The 18,977-nt window shown below is 30.5% G+C and overlaps 1 protein-coding gene across 1 annotated transcript in view; it reads left to right on the plus strand.

The window, feature by feature from the left end:
- LOC142317477 (xanthine dehydrogenase-like) overlaps positions 1-18,977 on the plus strand; it is a 152,709-nt gene that overhangs the window by 50,639 nt on the left and 83,093 nt on the right. Inside the window, exons 5-9 of the mRNA XM_075354045.1 lie at positions 4,425-4,605; positions 8,972-9,206; positions 13,960-14,189; positions 16,005-16,107; positions 17,176-17,309. Of these exons, the coding sequence (XP_075210160.1) occupies positions 4,425-4,605; positions 8,972-9,206; positions 13,960-14,189; positions 16,005-16,107; positions 17,176-17,309 (883 nt within the window). The remainder of the gene's footprint in view (positions 1-4,424; positions 4,606-8,971; positions 9,207-13,959; positions 14,190-16,004; positions 16,108-17,175; positions 17,310-18,977) is intronic.

The following is an 18,977-nucleotide window of genomic DNA, read 5'->3' on the forward strand; positions in this document are numbered from 1 at the left end:
TTATTTAAGGACTAGAAATTGTAATTCCCAAAGTACCAGGTAAATATATAAATACCTACCTCTGTAGAGCCCACGCGTACAGAGGCTAGAGTTAAATACAACTGGGTTCGCCAAGGTGCTTAGAGGACATTGTTCAAGACTAGCTATATGGATGGCTATATAGCCATCCACCCGTCAGCACGATTATTTCCACTTTGGGTTACAGATAGGTTTGTAACACATCGCAACGGCTGTGATAGGAAAGCAATAAGAAGGGATATAGGGATAGGAGGGATAGTCGGGAAGGAAAAGGGAGAAAGAAAGAAAGCAATGAGAGGTAAGATGAACCTTTAGTTACCTTTTATGACCAGCAACGGATACCGTGAGCCTAGATTCTTTCCAACACTCATTTGAGAGGACCCTTAAACCCACAGGGGGAACTAGGAAAAATAATAGTAGATGAGCCTTGAGGGCTTTTTACATTTACACACACGTGCGCGTGTGCATGCACGCGCACACACGCAGATACACAAACTGATTCAGGAGAAAAGGTAAATAACTTGGGAACTGGATTCTAGAGCTTGAAAAAAGGAAAACAATTCGTTTAGACATATGTTCGAAAAACCTTTTGTTGTTGAATTATGGCTAGTGAAAAATTTTGCCCGGATTTCAGTTTCCCGGTGAAATGAGATCATATTACAATTTTTAAGGGCATTATCTAAAGGGGATACTTGATTTTTTTTTAATCTGTAAAATTGAATAAAACAGGTCCCATATCTCTCATAATTTTTAGGATATCAAATGTAAAACAGAAAACGTTTTTGATGAAAAACATGTTCTTTTTTTAGGTTTGAAATATAATAAGTTTATTGAATGACTATAAATGCGTAAATTGTATATCAAAACTTGTAGGGAATTTAATAGAAAATTGATTCTATAAAAAACACAAAAAATGTCACATTTTATTATTAAAAACAAAACAGAATAATACTTAAAAAAATATTTCTAAACATTAAAAGTGGTTGTTTTTAGTTCAATAATTTTAGATCTTTGAGAAATAATGTTGCCGACCTATTATTTAATTTTTTTAATATTATATTCGGTTCAAATATTGTTTAATTTGTGTTTGTTGTTTTATGTTTTCGCAAATTAATTTCGGTTTCGGAGTTTTGTGAAACTTTTTTTTTGTGTTTGGCTTGGTAGATAGTCTACCTACCCTAATTTCTTAGGTTTACGATAAACGGTTACATTTTGTAAATCAATTTGTGTTTTTGGGGTCGTGTTTGTTTAAATGTAACTTTGGGCGATCTTTATTTATTACTTTTGTCAAATTTCGAAAATTATTTGATAGTTTAATAAATTTGAATTTTTTTTTGTGTTTACGTTTCCATTGCTAGGCAGCTGTTTACCGATTTTACTTTCTGTAATCTTTGTTTTTTTATTATTATGTGGCTTGTTTCGCGCTCCTTTTTGTTTCTATTGTTTTATCGATCCTTTTAATTATATTATTAATGCATGTTAGTGATAAAGTTCGGCTAGTGCCGGTGGGAATCGACGTTCCTCTTCCTCATCTTGCGGATGTTGAACGAGTTGGAAGATCGTTGCCGTGATCTGAAGCGTTTATGTGAGTTTTCTGCCGGAGAATGTGTTGAAAGCGAGGACTTATGTACCGGTTTGCGTTGTGATGCCCCCCTGCGTTTGCGCGGTGTTGCTTCGAGTTCTTCAGAGTCAGATGTTGAAGAGATCGTGTCTCTAGTTTGGTCGATCACATGGTGTCACGCAGGCCATTGTTCATGCTTCCCCAGATGTGGAGTCTGGAAGTGAGGTCCCTTTTACGGGTTTGTCGGTTCCCCCTCCAATGGATTCTGCTACTTTACAGAAACCTCTTAAGGATCCCTTACGTAAGGTGAAGTCGCCGCCTAAGGCGAAAGGTAGGACTAGAGTGAAAGTGGGTGGAACCGATGCTGTGCTCCCTGTAGGTGTCTCTGGTGAGCCATCTCAATCTGTTTCATCTGCCGGAATTGCTAGTGTTACTGAATTGTTTAAGGCGGGTCTTTTGTTCCTGCAGCGGTATCATTTATCTCTATGCAACTGGGCTAAGCTGCGTGGTAGTCGAGAACGGGGTGGTGCCATTTCGGATTTGGATTAAACTCTATGGAGGAGGGTATTGGGCAATGTGTCGTTGGTTGGTCTTATTTATTGGGTCGCTTGCACAACCAGAAAGCTTTACGTACTATTATGGATGAGACTGTTTTCGCTCGTGTACCTGCTCCTGCTTCTTTTAGCTATTTCGTCCAGTTCCTATAACTGGAAGTGTTGTTTTTGACCATTCAGAGGAAAATGCTGATTGTAAGCCGCGTTTAGATTCTGGGGCGGTGATTGCCTCATTGAAGAAATTTATTAGTCCCAAGCAAGACTCTATTGGAATAAGAAGTCTTCGTCATTTGAAGCAAGGCGATGACCTTCTGGAAGCTGACGATAGTGACGATATGGACAAGATCATGAGTTGTTCGGCGTTACGTGATGAGGGCTTAGTTTTGTCTCGTCCACGTCCTTTGACGAGGCTATCAACCCTTTCAAGGTAAAAGGGTGTTTTGTTTTAAGGGCAATCGTGCCGGTAATGCGTGGCTTCGACGACCACGCATTATTCTGGGAACACGCATTTTTATTTCCTGGTGAAGAAATTGATCTTTCACGGAGGAGAAGCAATGTTTTCCCGACGAATTGTTATTTGAATAGGCTTAACTCTGATGTAGGTATTGCGTGTTGTCAGTTCGCATTCAAAATGAAACTCTGACTCATGTTCACAGTGAATGCCCTACTGGGCGTGGTGATTGTTTGAGCAGACACGATAGGATTGTTGATGTGCTTGAGGGTAAGGCTCAATGGGCGGGTTTATTGGTTGCTGGTGAACAGCTTTTTGGCAATGCCAAACTTTGTTCAGGGATCCATTTATATTGCTCAGGCACATATGGATTGTAGTTAATGGACCTATGTTTTGTTCTTTTATGTGATATCCGGTTCACCTACACCATGATTAAAGATTTAGGTACCACAGGGACGGGGGGCCCCCCATCACCATCGACTTGATACGCCCCCTATTATAGATTTGGGAATCTATTCCCAAATTATTCTCCCTTTCCTCCTGAATCACTTTGCATATATATTTTTAAAAATGTTGATAAAGTCTGAACGAAAAGGTAAATACGTAAGCAAATACATAAACATGTTAAACTTAAAGAATTTATATGTATTCAGTATGTAATGAGATCCAAAGGACAATTTTAATATACTTTTGGACATGTAAAAAAAAAAAAAAAAATATGTATATATATATATGCTTTAATTATTTTTACAATTTATAAATTCAAATTCATAAAAAACAATGTGTCAAGAAATTGCAGCATAGCATACATGCAAAGTACATTGACAACCTACTGTTCAATCTAAGATAAAAATTATTTTGGTTTGTCCATGAGAGCTATGTCCTGTGTACATGTCTATTTGAGACATTGCTTTAGATGAATCATACTAAATATATATTTGCTTTCAAAATGTACCCAGAAAATAAATTGAAGGAATTCAAATGAGGTATCTGAGTACATAGTAGCCAGTCTGATTAGAGAAATTAACATTGAGACAATTTCTCAAAGGAACTTCATAATAAAGTGAAGCACATCCTGCTGAACCACACCCTTTCTACAGTAATCGAATTCAGGCATTAACCTAATCTGAGATTAGCTAATATGATAATGTGGTCCGATATGATTCAGCATTTGCATAGCTTTAAAAAAAAAAAAATGGTTTTAGAATATGTGCTCTCTTTAATCCCACCACCATTTTGCCATTTATCCAAGTCAACTACTACAAGGATTTTTTCAGACCAAGTAGTGACTGAAGTAGTCCATTAATTGCTGATATGAACAGTCCTTGCATGCAATCAAAAATATCAGTTTTATTTGTATCATTCATGATAGAGACTGACCAGCATTTTTTTAAATGGATTAAACTTAATCATACACTTCAAAATTATAAAATATAAATAAATGATACTCTAAAAAAATTTGGCTATGAAAAGAGTTTATTAAACAATAATAACAAAATCATTCAAAAGTAAACCTTAAGTTAACAACAAAAAGTTGTCTGTCTGTGATTATTAATATTACAACAGAGTTGTTATTAGAGTTGCAGTTGTGTGCAAAATTTAATTTAGTTATTACACACGTATGTTGTTTTGTATTTTCTTTAAACATGTATATATTATTTTTTCCTATATTTAAGTATTTGCTATATGTGCATACTTTGTATCCATATATGTTCTATAATAAGATATAATAAGGATTCTAATTTACTTAAGTATTATATTACCAATCTCACCTCTATAAATATCCCTATTCATGAAAATTGAATTCCATAATTTAATTATTTTTTTCTTATTGAAACAGCTTACTGGAAAGTAAAAAACTGGAAGGAAATGAAAACACAAAACTTACAATGAAGGAAGTAGAAAACTCATTTGGTGGAAATATTTGCAGATGCACTGGTTATCGACCCATTTTGGATACCTTCAAGTCATTTTGTTCAGATGCGCCACCATCCCTTGTAAAGAAATGCACAGATATAGAAGTAATTATGAATTTTCTCATCTTTTTTTTTTTTTTTGAAGAAATTCGTTTATTCTTATCTACCATAATGTTTCATACCTGCTAATGCCCAATTATAAAAAAAGGGATTAATATAAAGGATGAAAGCTAATCGATAAAATTAAATTGCCTTGATTAATGTTGATAGAATTATGAAAAATTTTTGATAGTTGACTGGAAAAACATTTTACTTGACTTGATATAATTTTAATTTGTAGAAAATTATCATTTAGTATTCTATCTTATGTAAAGTTATTTTTTGTTAATATTATAAGCTTATTTTTATCTTTCATATATATATATATGTGTTATTAATTTTACTTGTCAAAAATTATACATTTCATTATCATAAAAAATATATGATAAATTAAACAAATGGAAACTAATAACTATGTAATTTAAGAAAGTGATAGACATTTTATAAATCATAGATATAAATTGCCTGCTCACACTCACTGCAGTAGAGAGTAAGAAAGAGAGCGTTAGGCTAGATAATAGCGAGAGACAGAGAGAATTTGAGTGGGCTGAATCAACAACCCAACAGGTTTTCCTTATGATTTTGTAACATACTCTTGTAGTTTATTTCATGTGCAACAAGTGGTATTGATTGCTTAATGGATATCAAAGCACATAATTATATTACTTTAGCACTGTTGGTTGTCAATGCTAGAAAATTTGAAAGTGCTAGAGAAGATTGCAATTACTGGAAGCTTGCCATTGATAAACTTTCTTCATTGCAAAAGACATAACAAATCATTGCAAAGACTTACTAGTCAACTAACAAGAACTAAAATCCTTTTCATTTTCACATTAAATAAATTATATTACATTTAATACAATTTTCAGAACCACATCAAAGCATAAATTAAACTTTTAACGTAGATTTTATAGTTTATAATAAAGTAAAGGCTTTAAGTTTATTGTATCAGTAATGAGGAAATCAGTACTATTATAAAGAAGCCATTCACATGTATTCTCCTACATTATTATATCAATTTTTGGAAAGGCAGAAGTCAGTATTTAATCACCTTGTAAATGACTTAAGTGATGTTGCCTTTACATGATAACAAGACGTTGACTGAGTTTGTATTGTAAGTAATGCGACCTTTTGTATTACCATATAGCTTATAATCATTTATAATATTTCAATTCATGTTGTAAGAATCTGTATTGACATGAAAATAAATATGAAAACAGTATTAGCACGTTATTTAAGATTAATGTCTACAAGTAATTGCAGAATAGATCTGAGTCTTGCACTGTTCAACCTGTCCGATATACTCTTACATTCTGTATTTGTGACAGCCTTTTCTTCCACATTTTTATATGATACTTTTTATCTTGTCTACTAGGTTTTTAGTAAATTTCATCTCTATAAGCTTTACTTTACTCTTGTCTCATTGTAACCCAATCCTCTGTATCAGAAATTAATTTTGGCATGAAATACAGTGATTCAGGATAACAGGAAATTTTTATATTTGTGTTGGTAGCCCTGAGAAAATATCAGCATTGAATAACTTATAGAAGCAAATTTTGTGAACTTAGCTCACAAAATTTTGCAATTATCATAGATACATAGTTATTATAGATACATAGTTATCATAGATACATGGAGTAATGCACAAATGTTGTGCACTACTCCATGTATCTATGATAACAAAAGCATGGCTTTTGTAATCAAAGATTTTTATAAAAACAATGACAGCGTGGAGGTTGCATGTAGAGAATTTCACCATCAATCTAATTTAGGATGCCATGATCATGTACTGTCAGCACATGCAGTTAACACATGGATATATAATTTTGAGAAAACAGGTTTAGTAATGAAAAAGGAAACTTTCAAGCAGTGTGTAGATCGTTAATACACCAGACATAATCAAGACTGTTCCAAGTTGCTATCATAAGAAGCACATACCATTTAATTCGTCATCATGCAGTGTCTTTACAGTTGCATAGTTCAAGTGTTAGAAAAATATTGTTACAGGACTACTTTAGCACCGGTTCAGAACTGAAACCAAATGATCATGTAATGTTAATGTAATTCTGTGAACAAATTTTTGTGAAGATAAATAAAGATAGTGACTTTGTTAACAAATTGTGGATGTCAATGAAGTCCATTTCCAACTTAATGGATTTGTTAGTAAACAAAATTTTCATTTTTGGGCTCAAGAGAATCCTTTACAGATACACCAGTGTCCAGTACACAGCAATAAAACAGATAAGTCATTATGGTGAAAAAAGTTGTGCAAAAAAATAGACATTTCCACAAATTACTGACAATGCTGGGTTTCAACAAGATGGATCAACATCACACAGCATGAATATTGATGGTTGCTGTACACCAGTTGTATAATTTCAAGAAATGGTGTCATTCCATGGTCTCCCAGATCTCCTGATTGTCAGTGTGTGATTTCTTTTTGTGAGGGTCTTCTGTGCATCCTCTGCATGCTCTTCTGTGCAGCATATCAGGGGTGATCCTTTCAAATGCCATGTGAACTCAGTCTTTCACTTGTTCATTGTTTACGAACATCTTCTTTTATTACCCCCACAGTGCATTGTCCAGTGTGGTGAGGTCTGGGCTTTGTGGAGGCTATAGCAATAGTGCTGGAAGGTCTTGTAATTTATGTTCAATCCAGTGCCAGTGGTTTGAAAACAGTTCAATTAGCTGTGTGTGGACACTCACAGCACACTGTAGTGGAGCATCATCTTGTTGAAGTGTAACGATGTCAGCTATTCCTCTTGCCATTAATATTGGAAGCAAACACGCGTTAATCATGTGAAGATAGCTGTGCTGGTTCACAGAACCATCAAAGAAATGTAGTCTAAGCAGATGGTCTGCCGTTATCCCTGCCCAAATTATAACATGCAGCGGATTGCACTCGATTTCCTCATAAAGGTGTAGATTGCCTTTTGCCTAAAAAAAGATGTTACGATTTCATGAGCCATGATAAAATCGCACATTCGTCAAAAAACATAATGTTTTTTTTAATCATTTGCATGTGGGAAGTGTGTGAGCAGCATTTCACATGCATGTACATGTTGTTTCAAGTCATGATCACTCAACTCATTCACTGAGGATGGCCAAAAATATGAAACATCTAAGTCTTTTTGCATGTGGTCTCGCATAGTTGATTAATTCTGCTGACCGCTTATGGGTTGAATACATCGGTGATCGTTCAACTGATTCCGCCACAGAATACAAGTTATGGTACGAGTTGTAGGCCTTCCACCACATGGTGTATCAAGAACACTTCCCGTCCCAAGGGTTTTCTTCTCCCATGCAAATAATTTTGGTTTCGGTTTTCCAAACCACACAGCGAAGTCCCTCAAATGTCTGTCATTGTCTTCTTTGTGTTCTTATGTTAGTGAACCCACACACAAGCCAACAAACGCTCTTCAACAGTGAAAGCACTTGTATCCTCCATGGTTTAACTTGAGATTGTCACGTCCTTCCCACACTAACTGAAGTGACATGCGCAGAAATCAGCTTACGTTGGGAAATAAAGTGATCTGCTCAACAGAAGAAAACAAAAAATATACTTTTTTTTGTATTTTTTTGTATTCATAACAATTTATCTACATGTCTAACTGTACTATGCTATTAACATGTAAAGGGACTTATTGTTCATACTGTACATTGCCTTGGGCATTCTTATTACTTTCCTTTTTTCAGCCTTTTGTAAAGGCCTCCATACTAATTTTTATTGCACACCCTATATGCTTTCTGTAAATTCAGAAACTACTATTAAATCCTTAAAGTTCTTCCTTTTTTCATCAGAAGTCTTACTGTAAAAATCAACTCGACTGTGAATCTACTTTTTTCAAAACCATACATTCTTCCTCTAATTGTTCCTCCAGTACAACTCTCATATTATAGTTATATTTTTTCATATCAAGTAAACAGAGAACTATGAATTTTTTAGTGAATCTCATATTTACTGAAAAAATTTAACTAATTTAGAAATAACATTATTAAATAAAAAATGACACAATTACGTTACTCTTCTTTAACAGAACTTACATCACCACTGTATTCATCTACTGATAGATCAACTCATTACAATTGAGTTAGCATGATTGTATTTAGATGAAATCATTACAGTCTGACTGTCATTTGGAAGGTTCTGGGTTTGATTCTCAATAAAGTATTTTCCATATGCAACAAAATCCATCGCTCATTACAAAAAAAGTAAGATAGAAAAATAATTAGCCATCAGCCTGTTATGAAAAGAGTAAATAAATAAATATTTATTACATATTACTTCTTATTTCGTAAAATTATGATTTTATATAATAGTAATTAATATATTATTTTCTTGTAATAAGATATATTTATAATTAAATTTTAGGATTTATTGGAAAGTTGTTCAAAAACATGTAAAAATCGTGAAGATGATCTACATGAGAGCCTTCAAAATTACAGAAGTGAATTCATTGAACTGCCATATGCTGATAGTTTTTTCAAGATTTCATTAGAAGATAATGTAAATTGGTACCATGTCTCAACAAAGAGAGAAATATTTGAAATTCTTGATGGAATTGATGACAATTCATATATGATTGTTCATGGAGATACAGCAAAAGGTGAATCATTTATTTCTGTTTTATTATTATGGCATCTAAAAAAATTAGTTATAACATATAATTATAATACTATTACCATTGTAATGTAGTAAATTATACTCATATATGATTTTTATTAAAAATATTCAACTATACAACCAGAAAATATATACAATGGTTATCTGTAAGTAAAGATTTGAAGTGTTCATCTTCATCTTCACCTTTTAACACCAAATATTTTACATATGGTCAAATGAAAATTGCATAAAAATTGTCTTTTTCAGTTGTTGTATTATGTTTTGATCTGATCAAAAAAGCAGAAAATTAATTTTTTTATGTTGATGAAGTTGTTATATTTAATTTATTTTTTTAATTTCATAACTGCATACACAACTGGCAATTACCATGTAATATTTGTTCCTGTCTAATCTCAGAGCAATTTTTTTTTTGATAATGCAATTAACTGAAACCAAGCAATCAAAGAACACCAAAGATCTGGACATTTAACATGCCAGATGGTATAACACCTAAGCATAATTTTTTAAGTATAAATTTTATTAAAATTTTGTTTTACAATATTGCAGTAGCACTTAATATAAACTATGTAATTTATATATATCTAACAAATACATTCACATTAAATTAAAAATTAAAAATCATTGTAAGTAGCAATATTAAGCCTTAAATTAGAATTAGAAAAATATACGTAAGAGTAATATAATCAACCTTCTTATTCAATATTTAAATAATAACAGTGAATATCAATCAAAATTCATTTATAGCATACAAAAATTATCTTTTTTTCTTTAACGAAACTATGATAACATCTCCCTATTTAATTTGGATAGGTAATTTGCATTTAAATAATTAATATATAAGTCATCATCCAGCTGTCCATCATTATGATGGAGCTGTACATTATCATTCTTAGACAGTAATTTACTTGCTCCTTTCATGAATGTATTCATCCAGAGATTCGATTCACATTATTTTTCAGGAACCTTTTGAAGATACAACCTTCTATACATTGGCTGGTTAATGCTACATAAGAATCTACAACATTCTTATGGTTATTATCCACTTCTAAATGTAAAAAGCCACTGTTAAAATTTAAGGTACAGAACCAAATTAACTACTCACCTATGTAAATAAGTTCTGTCACTGTGGATTCAAATAATGTTCATCTTAAATCACCAGAGTAATTGGAATGCCCCAGTCAGAAGAGTCTAATTACATAATAATAATAATAATAATAATGATAATGATAATTTATTTATTTATTACAATATTTCTAATTAAATATACTTATACATATGTCAGTATTATTCTCCTTCTAGCTAAATTTAGCTAATTGAAGGAGCAGTTACAAATAGAAATTTAAAAAAACCAAAGTGCGTATCTCTAATATGGTAATAATGGTATCTATAATATGTTAATAATAATAAAAATAATAATTAATAACAATAATAATACTTAATTATTCAAGATGATTCAATTCAGTCTCTTAATACATAAGACATATGTATAAGTTTCACAAATATTGGTCATATCCTCTCGATTGAGTTAAGTCCCTTTCCTGTCCAACGATATCTTTCCAATTATTCTTTGTAAAATGTGTTAGCGGTCAATAATAACCCAAAGTCAGTTTTATTTCTGTTAAATTTCTTGATATCTGCTGTAGACTACATCTTATATACAATCAATCTTGATAAAATATTGAAGCCACTTCTTGACTGTCAACACAAATTGTTTACCTATAAAATTCTGGTTCTTTTATAATCCCCAGGAACTGTGACTCCTTTGAGTTTAATAATTTCATTGGTGTATATATGTAATTTTACTTTAGTTTTAAACAATTTTGTGTTAATGATCATACTTTTGAAGGATATGAAGGAAATTATGCAGAGTAGTGCTTTGTATCCAGCTCCATCGCAATATACTATGCTTTCAATTATATAAATAATCTGTAGTATAAATTTGTCATTACAGGGACTCTGAGTTAATACTGAATGGTACTTCATCTCCTACCACCTTCTGTGGCATTTTTTGTTTGCATCACAGCATCACATTATATCTTGTTCATCATAAGTACACTTTTGGTGAATATCAAAAGTTACATTCCAAAGATTTGAATCTGCAGTGGTGTGCTATATGACAACATTTACATATCTGTAAAAAGTTTTCTTTAGCTTGCCTAAGAAGATGTTATTTTGATCTGTAAAGATTTACTACTGATTTGATTTGCTGTTCTCATTTGAACAGCAAACCTCTTTTTCTTTTCATATGTTAACATCTTATATATTAAATGTTATATCCTATCATTGCACTTTTATCTTTTATCAACTCAATTGTGGCTGCCTGTTCAACATCTTCCTTAAATGACTGCATTAGTTTCCTTTATAATAATTCAGTTATTAAACAGCATTTTATCTCTTTTGAACTATGCATGAAAAAAAATTTCTGAAAATGGCATCCTATATTTGTTTCTCTTGAATTTGTCATTCGTGGTCAGTAGCTATAGAGCTGACAAAAAGTACATAAGTTCTGTGACCTATGTAGATGTAATAAATCTGTATTGTAGTACCCAATCACTTAGGGTTGGTCACATTGATTAATTAATATTATTAAATTAGTTCATGTCATGTGCTTGACAATAACCAAAAATATCTAGGACTGATGACACTGCTGCGAATATAAATGTATTAGATAGAATTTGTGAGCAAAAGAAAAGTCAGTAAGAATTTAAAAAAGACAGAGGAAAGCATTTCAATCCTCAGTTTTTCTAATGAGTCATGGGATGCTTGTTATTCTAAATTGTAGGACATTTCTTTGTTGTAATTTATGACTCATGTCAGGTGCCAGGCAACCTACAACTATTATGTTAATTATTTCATTCTTCAATGGTAGAAAAAATTTTTGCAAAAAATAAACTAATATTTGTAGCCCTATGAAAGCTTTATTAGAAAGTTATAATGTTGTATAACTAAAATTTAAAAATTATCCACTGGGTTGATCTAGTGTAAAACTCACCACTATATTTAGCAAATTATATAACTATATTTAACTTTCTTCTAGGAACGTCATTTTAATTTTGGCATAAAAACTAATTAGTTTTTAATTATTTGTCTGTTTGAAACTTGAAAATTGTTTTTCTCCAAAAAAAACTGGATTTTGTACTTTTTCTTAACTGCAGCCCTCATTGAGAGCTTTTCAATAATATATCATAAGTGGTACTTATTTTCATTGGTTCCAGAGTTATAGCCAAATAAAATTTTAATTAATGAAATATTTGGATCATACAAGGGGAAGGTACATTAGTTTGAATCTGACTTCATTTCCTTTTTTTTGTAACTTTTTTAAAAAAATATATTGATTTATTAGTAATTATTAACCTGTGATTGTAAAAAAATGTGTATTTGTAATTTAATAGGCGTACAAGGAAGTCATGAGGTGTCTACATCAGTTTTTTTACTTTTAGTCACATCAACAATTAAAGTAATTAGCGACTCACCAATATATGTGTGAATGTATGAATATAAATGTGTAGTCTTGAACAGACTCAGGTTGACCACTCCTGAAACATGTGATTAATTGAAACCCAACCTCCAAAGAATACCAGTACCACAATCTAGTATTCTGATCTGAATAAAAGCAACTACTTTATTAGGACTTGAACTTCAGAACTCTCAACTTTGAAATCAGCTGATCTACGACAATGAGTTTTACACTAGATAAACCCAGAGGGTAATTTTTAAATTTTAGGTATACAACATTATAACTTTCTAATAAAGTTTTCATAGGGCTAAAAAATTTTTGCAGAGGCAAAAATTTTTTCTACCATTGAAGAATGAAATAATTAACATGATAGTTGTAGGTTGCCTGGCACCTGACATGAGTCATAAATTACAACAAAGAAATGACCTACAATTTAGAATAACAAGCATCCCATGACTAATTAGAAAACCTGAGGATTGAAGTGCTTTCCACTGTCTTTTTTTTAATTCTTACTGACTTCTTTTGCTCACAAATTCTATCTAATATATTTATATTCGAATCAGTATCATCAGTCCTAGATATTTTTGTTTATTGTTAAGCACTGGTTCTTATGATTTCAAGTCAATTATAGTTAAACTGAACATTTATATACCCAATGGATGAGACATGAACTAATTTAATAATATTAATTAATCAATGTGACCAACCCTAAGTGATTGGATACTACAATACAGATTTATTACATCAACATAGGTCACAAAACTTATGTACTTTTTGTCAGCTCTATAGCTACTGACCACGAATGACAAATTCAAGAGAAAAAAATATAGGATGCCATTTTCAGAAATTTTTCTTCATGAATAGTTCAAAAGAGATAAAATGCTGTTTAATAACTGAATTATTATAAAGGAAACTAATGCAGTCATTTAAGGAAGATGTTGAACAGGCAGCCACAATTGAGTTGATAAAAGATAAAAGTGCAATGATAGGATATAACATTTAATATATAAGATGTTAACATATGAAAAGAAAAAGAGGTTTGCTGTTCAAATGAGAACAGCAAATCAAATCAGTAGTAAATCTTTACAGATCAAAATAACATCTTCTTAGGCAAGCTGAAGAAAACTTTTTACAGATATATATATAAAACATAACTAATAAAAATTTGAAAGAATAACACTAATATTAAAGAATTTATTTTATTTTTACTTTGTACCTTAAAATAATATTTTATCATTAGGACAAACAAACAAACAAATACAATATTCTTTGTTTCCAGGTGTTTACCGACCCACTCGTCAGCTATTTCATTACATAGATGTCACAGGAGTTCCAGAATTACATTCACGGGATGTGATTGACAATTCTTTAAAACTTGGAGCTAATGTATCTCTTACTGATGCAATGAAATTCTTTTATGAAGTTGCAAAGACTAAAAATACATATTTTGGTTATGCAAAAGTATTAGCAGATCACATTGATTTAGTAGCACACATTCCAGTGAGAAATGTAAGTCTGCTGATAATAATTTATTTTTTATTGTAAAAAGGAATAACTATCTTCAGTACTATAAATAGCTGTAGCACTAAATTTTAGTTTATATAATGGTTTGACATTAAAAAAGTATTAAAATATACATTACAAATTAAAGTTGATTTTACATATAAGTTAATAAAAAAAAATATGATCATTGTTTAGCAAAATGGTATGATTTATTTAAATATTTTTGTGTAATATTCAACACTATCTGGTGAAACCTTTTGAGTATCCACTGAGTAAGAACTGGAAAAGAATGAAGTACAAAACTTTTATAAAGATCATTTAGTTATGTTGTGTATATATACGAGAAATAAATCTGAAAGGATAAAAGAACTAGATTATGGTCCTAGAAAAGATGGTAAACTATCCCAACCTATACCAATGGACAAATCCTTTCTCACAACCTATCCTAATGATCCAAACGATGTCCTATATTGAAGATTGAGCTGGTGCATCCTTGATGTTATCTGATAGGAAGAACCAACTGGGATTTGATCACATAAAGAAGCATGATAAGAAAAGATTTGAGAAATAATGAAAGAATCTTAAGTCAAGGAAGCAACTACCATTTAGTTAAAGAAAAAACTGTCCTCTTCTTAATATTATTTAAGTAGTAGACAGTTTTATGATGCTAATGTATTAAATATTAATATGTAAGCAGAGTTTTGTTAAGTACAATGGTCAAACAAATAACTACAACCTCAAAATTAATAAGCTATATAATTTATTTATGTGTATGACAAAGTAATTTTTTTTATTTATTCTATGTGGGGTAATTTGATGATATGTTGTGTATAAGAGGAAGTTGTGTGAAGAAGCTGCGATAGCTGTGGTGTTCTAAGTTACTGAACAGAAAATAGTGATGTAAAGATGTACCTCTGTATTTTTTTTTCTAATTTGTATAAGGAAAAAGCAAAAATAAACTAAAATAAAAAATTGAGGGTGAAGAAACAGTCAATAGAAATAAACAATTTTTAATGTGCAAATAAAACTATTATTTTTTTTAAAATTAAAACTATTCATAAAAACATAAGATTGAAAGAATATGGCATGAAGACTCTGCAAGAGAAGAAATTCAATTTAAATTGAATAAAAGTAAAGATAATGAAGTGAACCTGAGAGCATGGTAATTAAATATTAAGATATAGAAGACAAGAAAGTAAACATTTTTTTTATTTAGGAAGTAAAATTAGACAGGGTTGATGAAATTAGGAAATTATCAAAAACAAATTGGATCAAACCACTGGAGCTTTATGCAGAAAAGAAATTATGAATTTTTAAAGTATTTGCATGAAGCATTTAACAGAAAAACAAAGATACTAACTTTTAAATACGACATTTCTAGAGAATGTTAAAAATTAGGTTGGTTGAAAGATAACAAAGTGAAGAGGTTTATTAATTTGAATTTCTGAAAAGTCTGTGGAAGAGTTCGTAAACAAATTGATAATGTTACGCATAAAGGAATCCAAATTAGTGAATTTTTTTCTAGAACGAAGTGTAGATGGTAGAAACAGTAAAGGCAGACAAATGTTGAAATATATGAAACACATAACTGAAAAGGTAGGATGCAGGAAATGAAGCTAACAGGCTGGTGTAGTATAGTAAGAAAGTAAGTGATTAGTAAGAAAAATTACAGAAATGATTACTAAAATAAAACCTACACTAAGATATTAATTTAGAAGCTTTTTTCTTTTTAATTACTTAAGTTTTCTGAATACTTATTCTTAGAATTATTTTCCAATTTTACTTTCGTATAATTCTGTTGTATTTGCTTCATTTATACAGACAGGTTCACTAGCAGGAAATCTTTCTATCAAATATCAACACAGAGAATTTCCTTCAGATATCTTTCTAATTTTGGAAATGGTTGGAGCTCAGCTTATGATTGGTAAGTTTTTTATATTTTTTGAATGTAATATGAAGAAATATATAAACATATATGTGCACACATACAAACGTATTCTGTTTTAACAGAATCTTGATCACCACCAGTTGTACATTATTTCAAAGAGGAAAGATATTTAATATTTATGTTCTGGTGTGTCTGATTTCAAATAAACATATTCCTGTACTTAAGAACTGTATATCAACTTAGCATACAACAAACATAAGTGTGAACTTCATAATCTCAGATAATCATTGAGGTATTTCAACTGATCTGATGATCTCGCACTAAGTCTGTGACTGAATAAAATTTTGCTACTTAATTCAGGTGGCTATATAGAGAATGATAATTTTTTTGAGTAATGAAACAACTCTTAATTAGTGTTAGTTGAGATGTCGCAATGTTTAAAAACCCTCATTCAACAATTGAGCACACATTAAACTTACCTGAAATTAATCTTTTCTGTATCATTTCTTAGATAAAGGTTTGTTCTTTATTTTGCATAAAGAACTATGACTGGCCATTATTACCTGGATATGATGTAGAACAGCAGACTGCTTCTGTAATCTTAATAAAGATGCTGACTACATTTTCCAACAAAAAAATGAGGTAAAAATCTACCTCGTATTCAGGGTACTTGTCACTGCCTTCTAAAATGCTCCCTCACATTTAGATTGGATATAGTATAATATAATATATACAACATTCTAAAGATCATAAAAATTTCACTTTGTTAGGTGACAGTCACTTCTTTATAGTCATTAGCATGATACAATAATTGTCAAAAGCTATCCATCTGAAAGAAAACTGCATCTATTGCTTTTTAATTGTGGCAGTTTGTTGAAGCATCTGTTATGTAATAATGATATTCTGATTAACCATCATTAGTTAATCACTTCCACATCAAAAAAATTATACAAGGATAAGATAACTTCTTTTAAAAGAATAACTATTTGTTTTTTGTTTAGTGTATATTAGCAATTCAAAAAAAAATGCTGGGCATAATTTTATAATGTAATTGCAGTTCTTTGATATAATATAAACTAATGTCATTTTCTTATGAATGTTTAGAGAATCCTACTGGTACATCAAACTTGGTATCTCTTTTGGAATACATTATGAATACAGATATGAACAAAAAAGTCATTACATCAATAGTTTTACCTCCATGGAATAATTCTGCATATGTGTTCCGCTCATACAAGGTAGGAAATTTTTCTGTTTTAAAAATATTTTTCTAATATCTTTCAATATTTTTATTTGAAACAAATTATGACCATCACTGGTTGTTTGTATTCTTTCAAGTAGATCAAAAAAAAATTATAGATATATCTCCTTTGATGACATTCATTTGAATTAAGTATTAAATTCATATAAGATTTTAGAAATAAATCTACTCGGCAAAATAAAATTTTCATACATCAATTCAGATTCAAGTATAATTTTATGATAAAAATTCTATAATTCTGAAATAATTGTTTCATATATTAAGATTCAATTCAATTCATTTCTACAATTTCACCCAAAAATTATTTATATTTAACTCTTTCAGCTACACTTTCTTATTTATAAAATTTTTAAACTTATACACTAAATTCAGCTAATTTTTAAAAATTTTCTGAAGTAATAAAATTTTTATTTAATTAATTGGTATCCAACTTACACACTGTCCCCTGCACTGGACACCATGACTCAAAGGAACCGTATGAATGGAATATTTAACTCTTTTTCTTTTTTTTTTTGAGGTAGTTGGGCAACAAAAATAACTTTAAACAGCTTTTCTGATCAAATTTAATGTATGTATTTCAAATTAATGTACTTCGAAAGCCTTATAATATATTTTCAGTAAATGAAAAATAAAATTTTAAAAGTGTAGAAATAAAAAATTATAGCGAAATTTGACAAAAAAACGTTTTATAAATTTAAATTCAAAATGCACATATTTCTAACTTGATTAAAAATTAATTGGCTACAATTTATTTATTAAATGTGAAGTCTTACTTGTCTATTTTGTATGATATATTAAAAAAGTTGTTTTTCTCTAGCTATGCAAAGGTGTATTTTACAATTTATATAACACATATGTGTTTTTTACTGCAGTAAAGTTTAATGATAAAAATTCTATAATTCTGAATGTATATTTTTGTTGGTCAAAATCAGGTAGATGAATCTTATCATCATACCTAATAATACCTTCATCTGGTTGAGTTTCCTTTCTTCTTTTCAAAGGTCTGGAGAGTCTGTGGGAACTCAAATGACGATGAACATCCTTATTTTTTCTCTGGCATTTTATTACATAATATTAAAGCCTCTCTTAGGTATTAGTGAAAATGAGTTTGGTCTAGAATTTCTTTTTTATTTATTTTTAATTCTTCTGCCTCTAATTTATATTATAACCATGCATTAGTGACAGCTAAAGTAATTAGCATGTGTGAACATTCTTAAAGTTCACTTTTGAGAACGAATGAATGTTCTGTATATGGAAATCAAAAAGTTACATTTATCAAATCCTTCCACATTTGCATTGTATCTTTTTACAACTTCTGGGCATTGAACATTATCATAGTCATTTTTTACTTTATCCCACTGACAACAAATGTCAGCATTACCAGAACAAATACAATTCGATGCCATAACTACCAATGAATTATCATGCCAGTTTGTTAAAATGATGCCATCATCAATGGCAACTTCTTCAAAATACCCTTGCTCTTTTTTCTTCACATCAGCATCTGAAATGAGGAGTGGTAAATCAATTTACTCTAGCAGTACCAATTGCGTGAATTTGTTTATTTTTCAGAAATTGAGATAACCAGCATGTACTGAAATAATTATCAAAATATAAATAATTATTTTTCTCTGTAATTCTTTCA

This window comes from Lycorma delicatula, chromosome 1, assembly GCF_047948215.1.
Source record: "Lycorma delicatula isolate Av1 chromosome 1, ASM4794821v1, whole genome shotgun sequence".
Taxonomy (NCBI): Eukaryota; Metazoa; Arthropoda; class Insecta; order Hemiptera; family Fulgoridae; genus Lycorma; species Lycorma delicatula.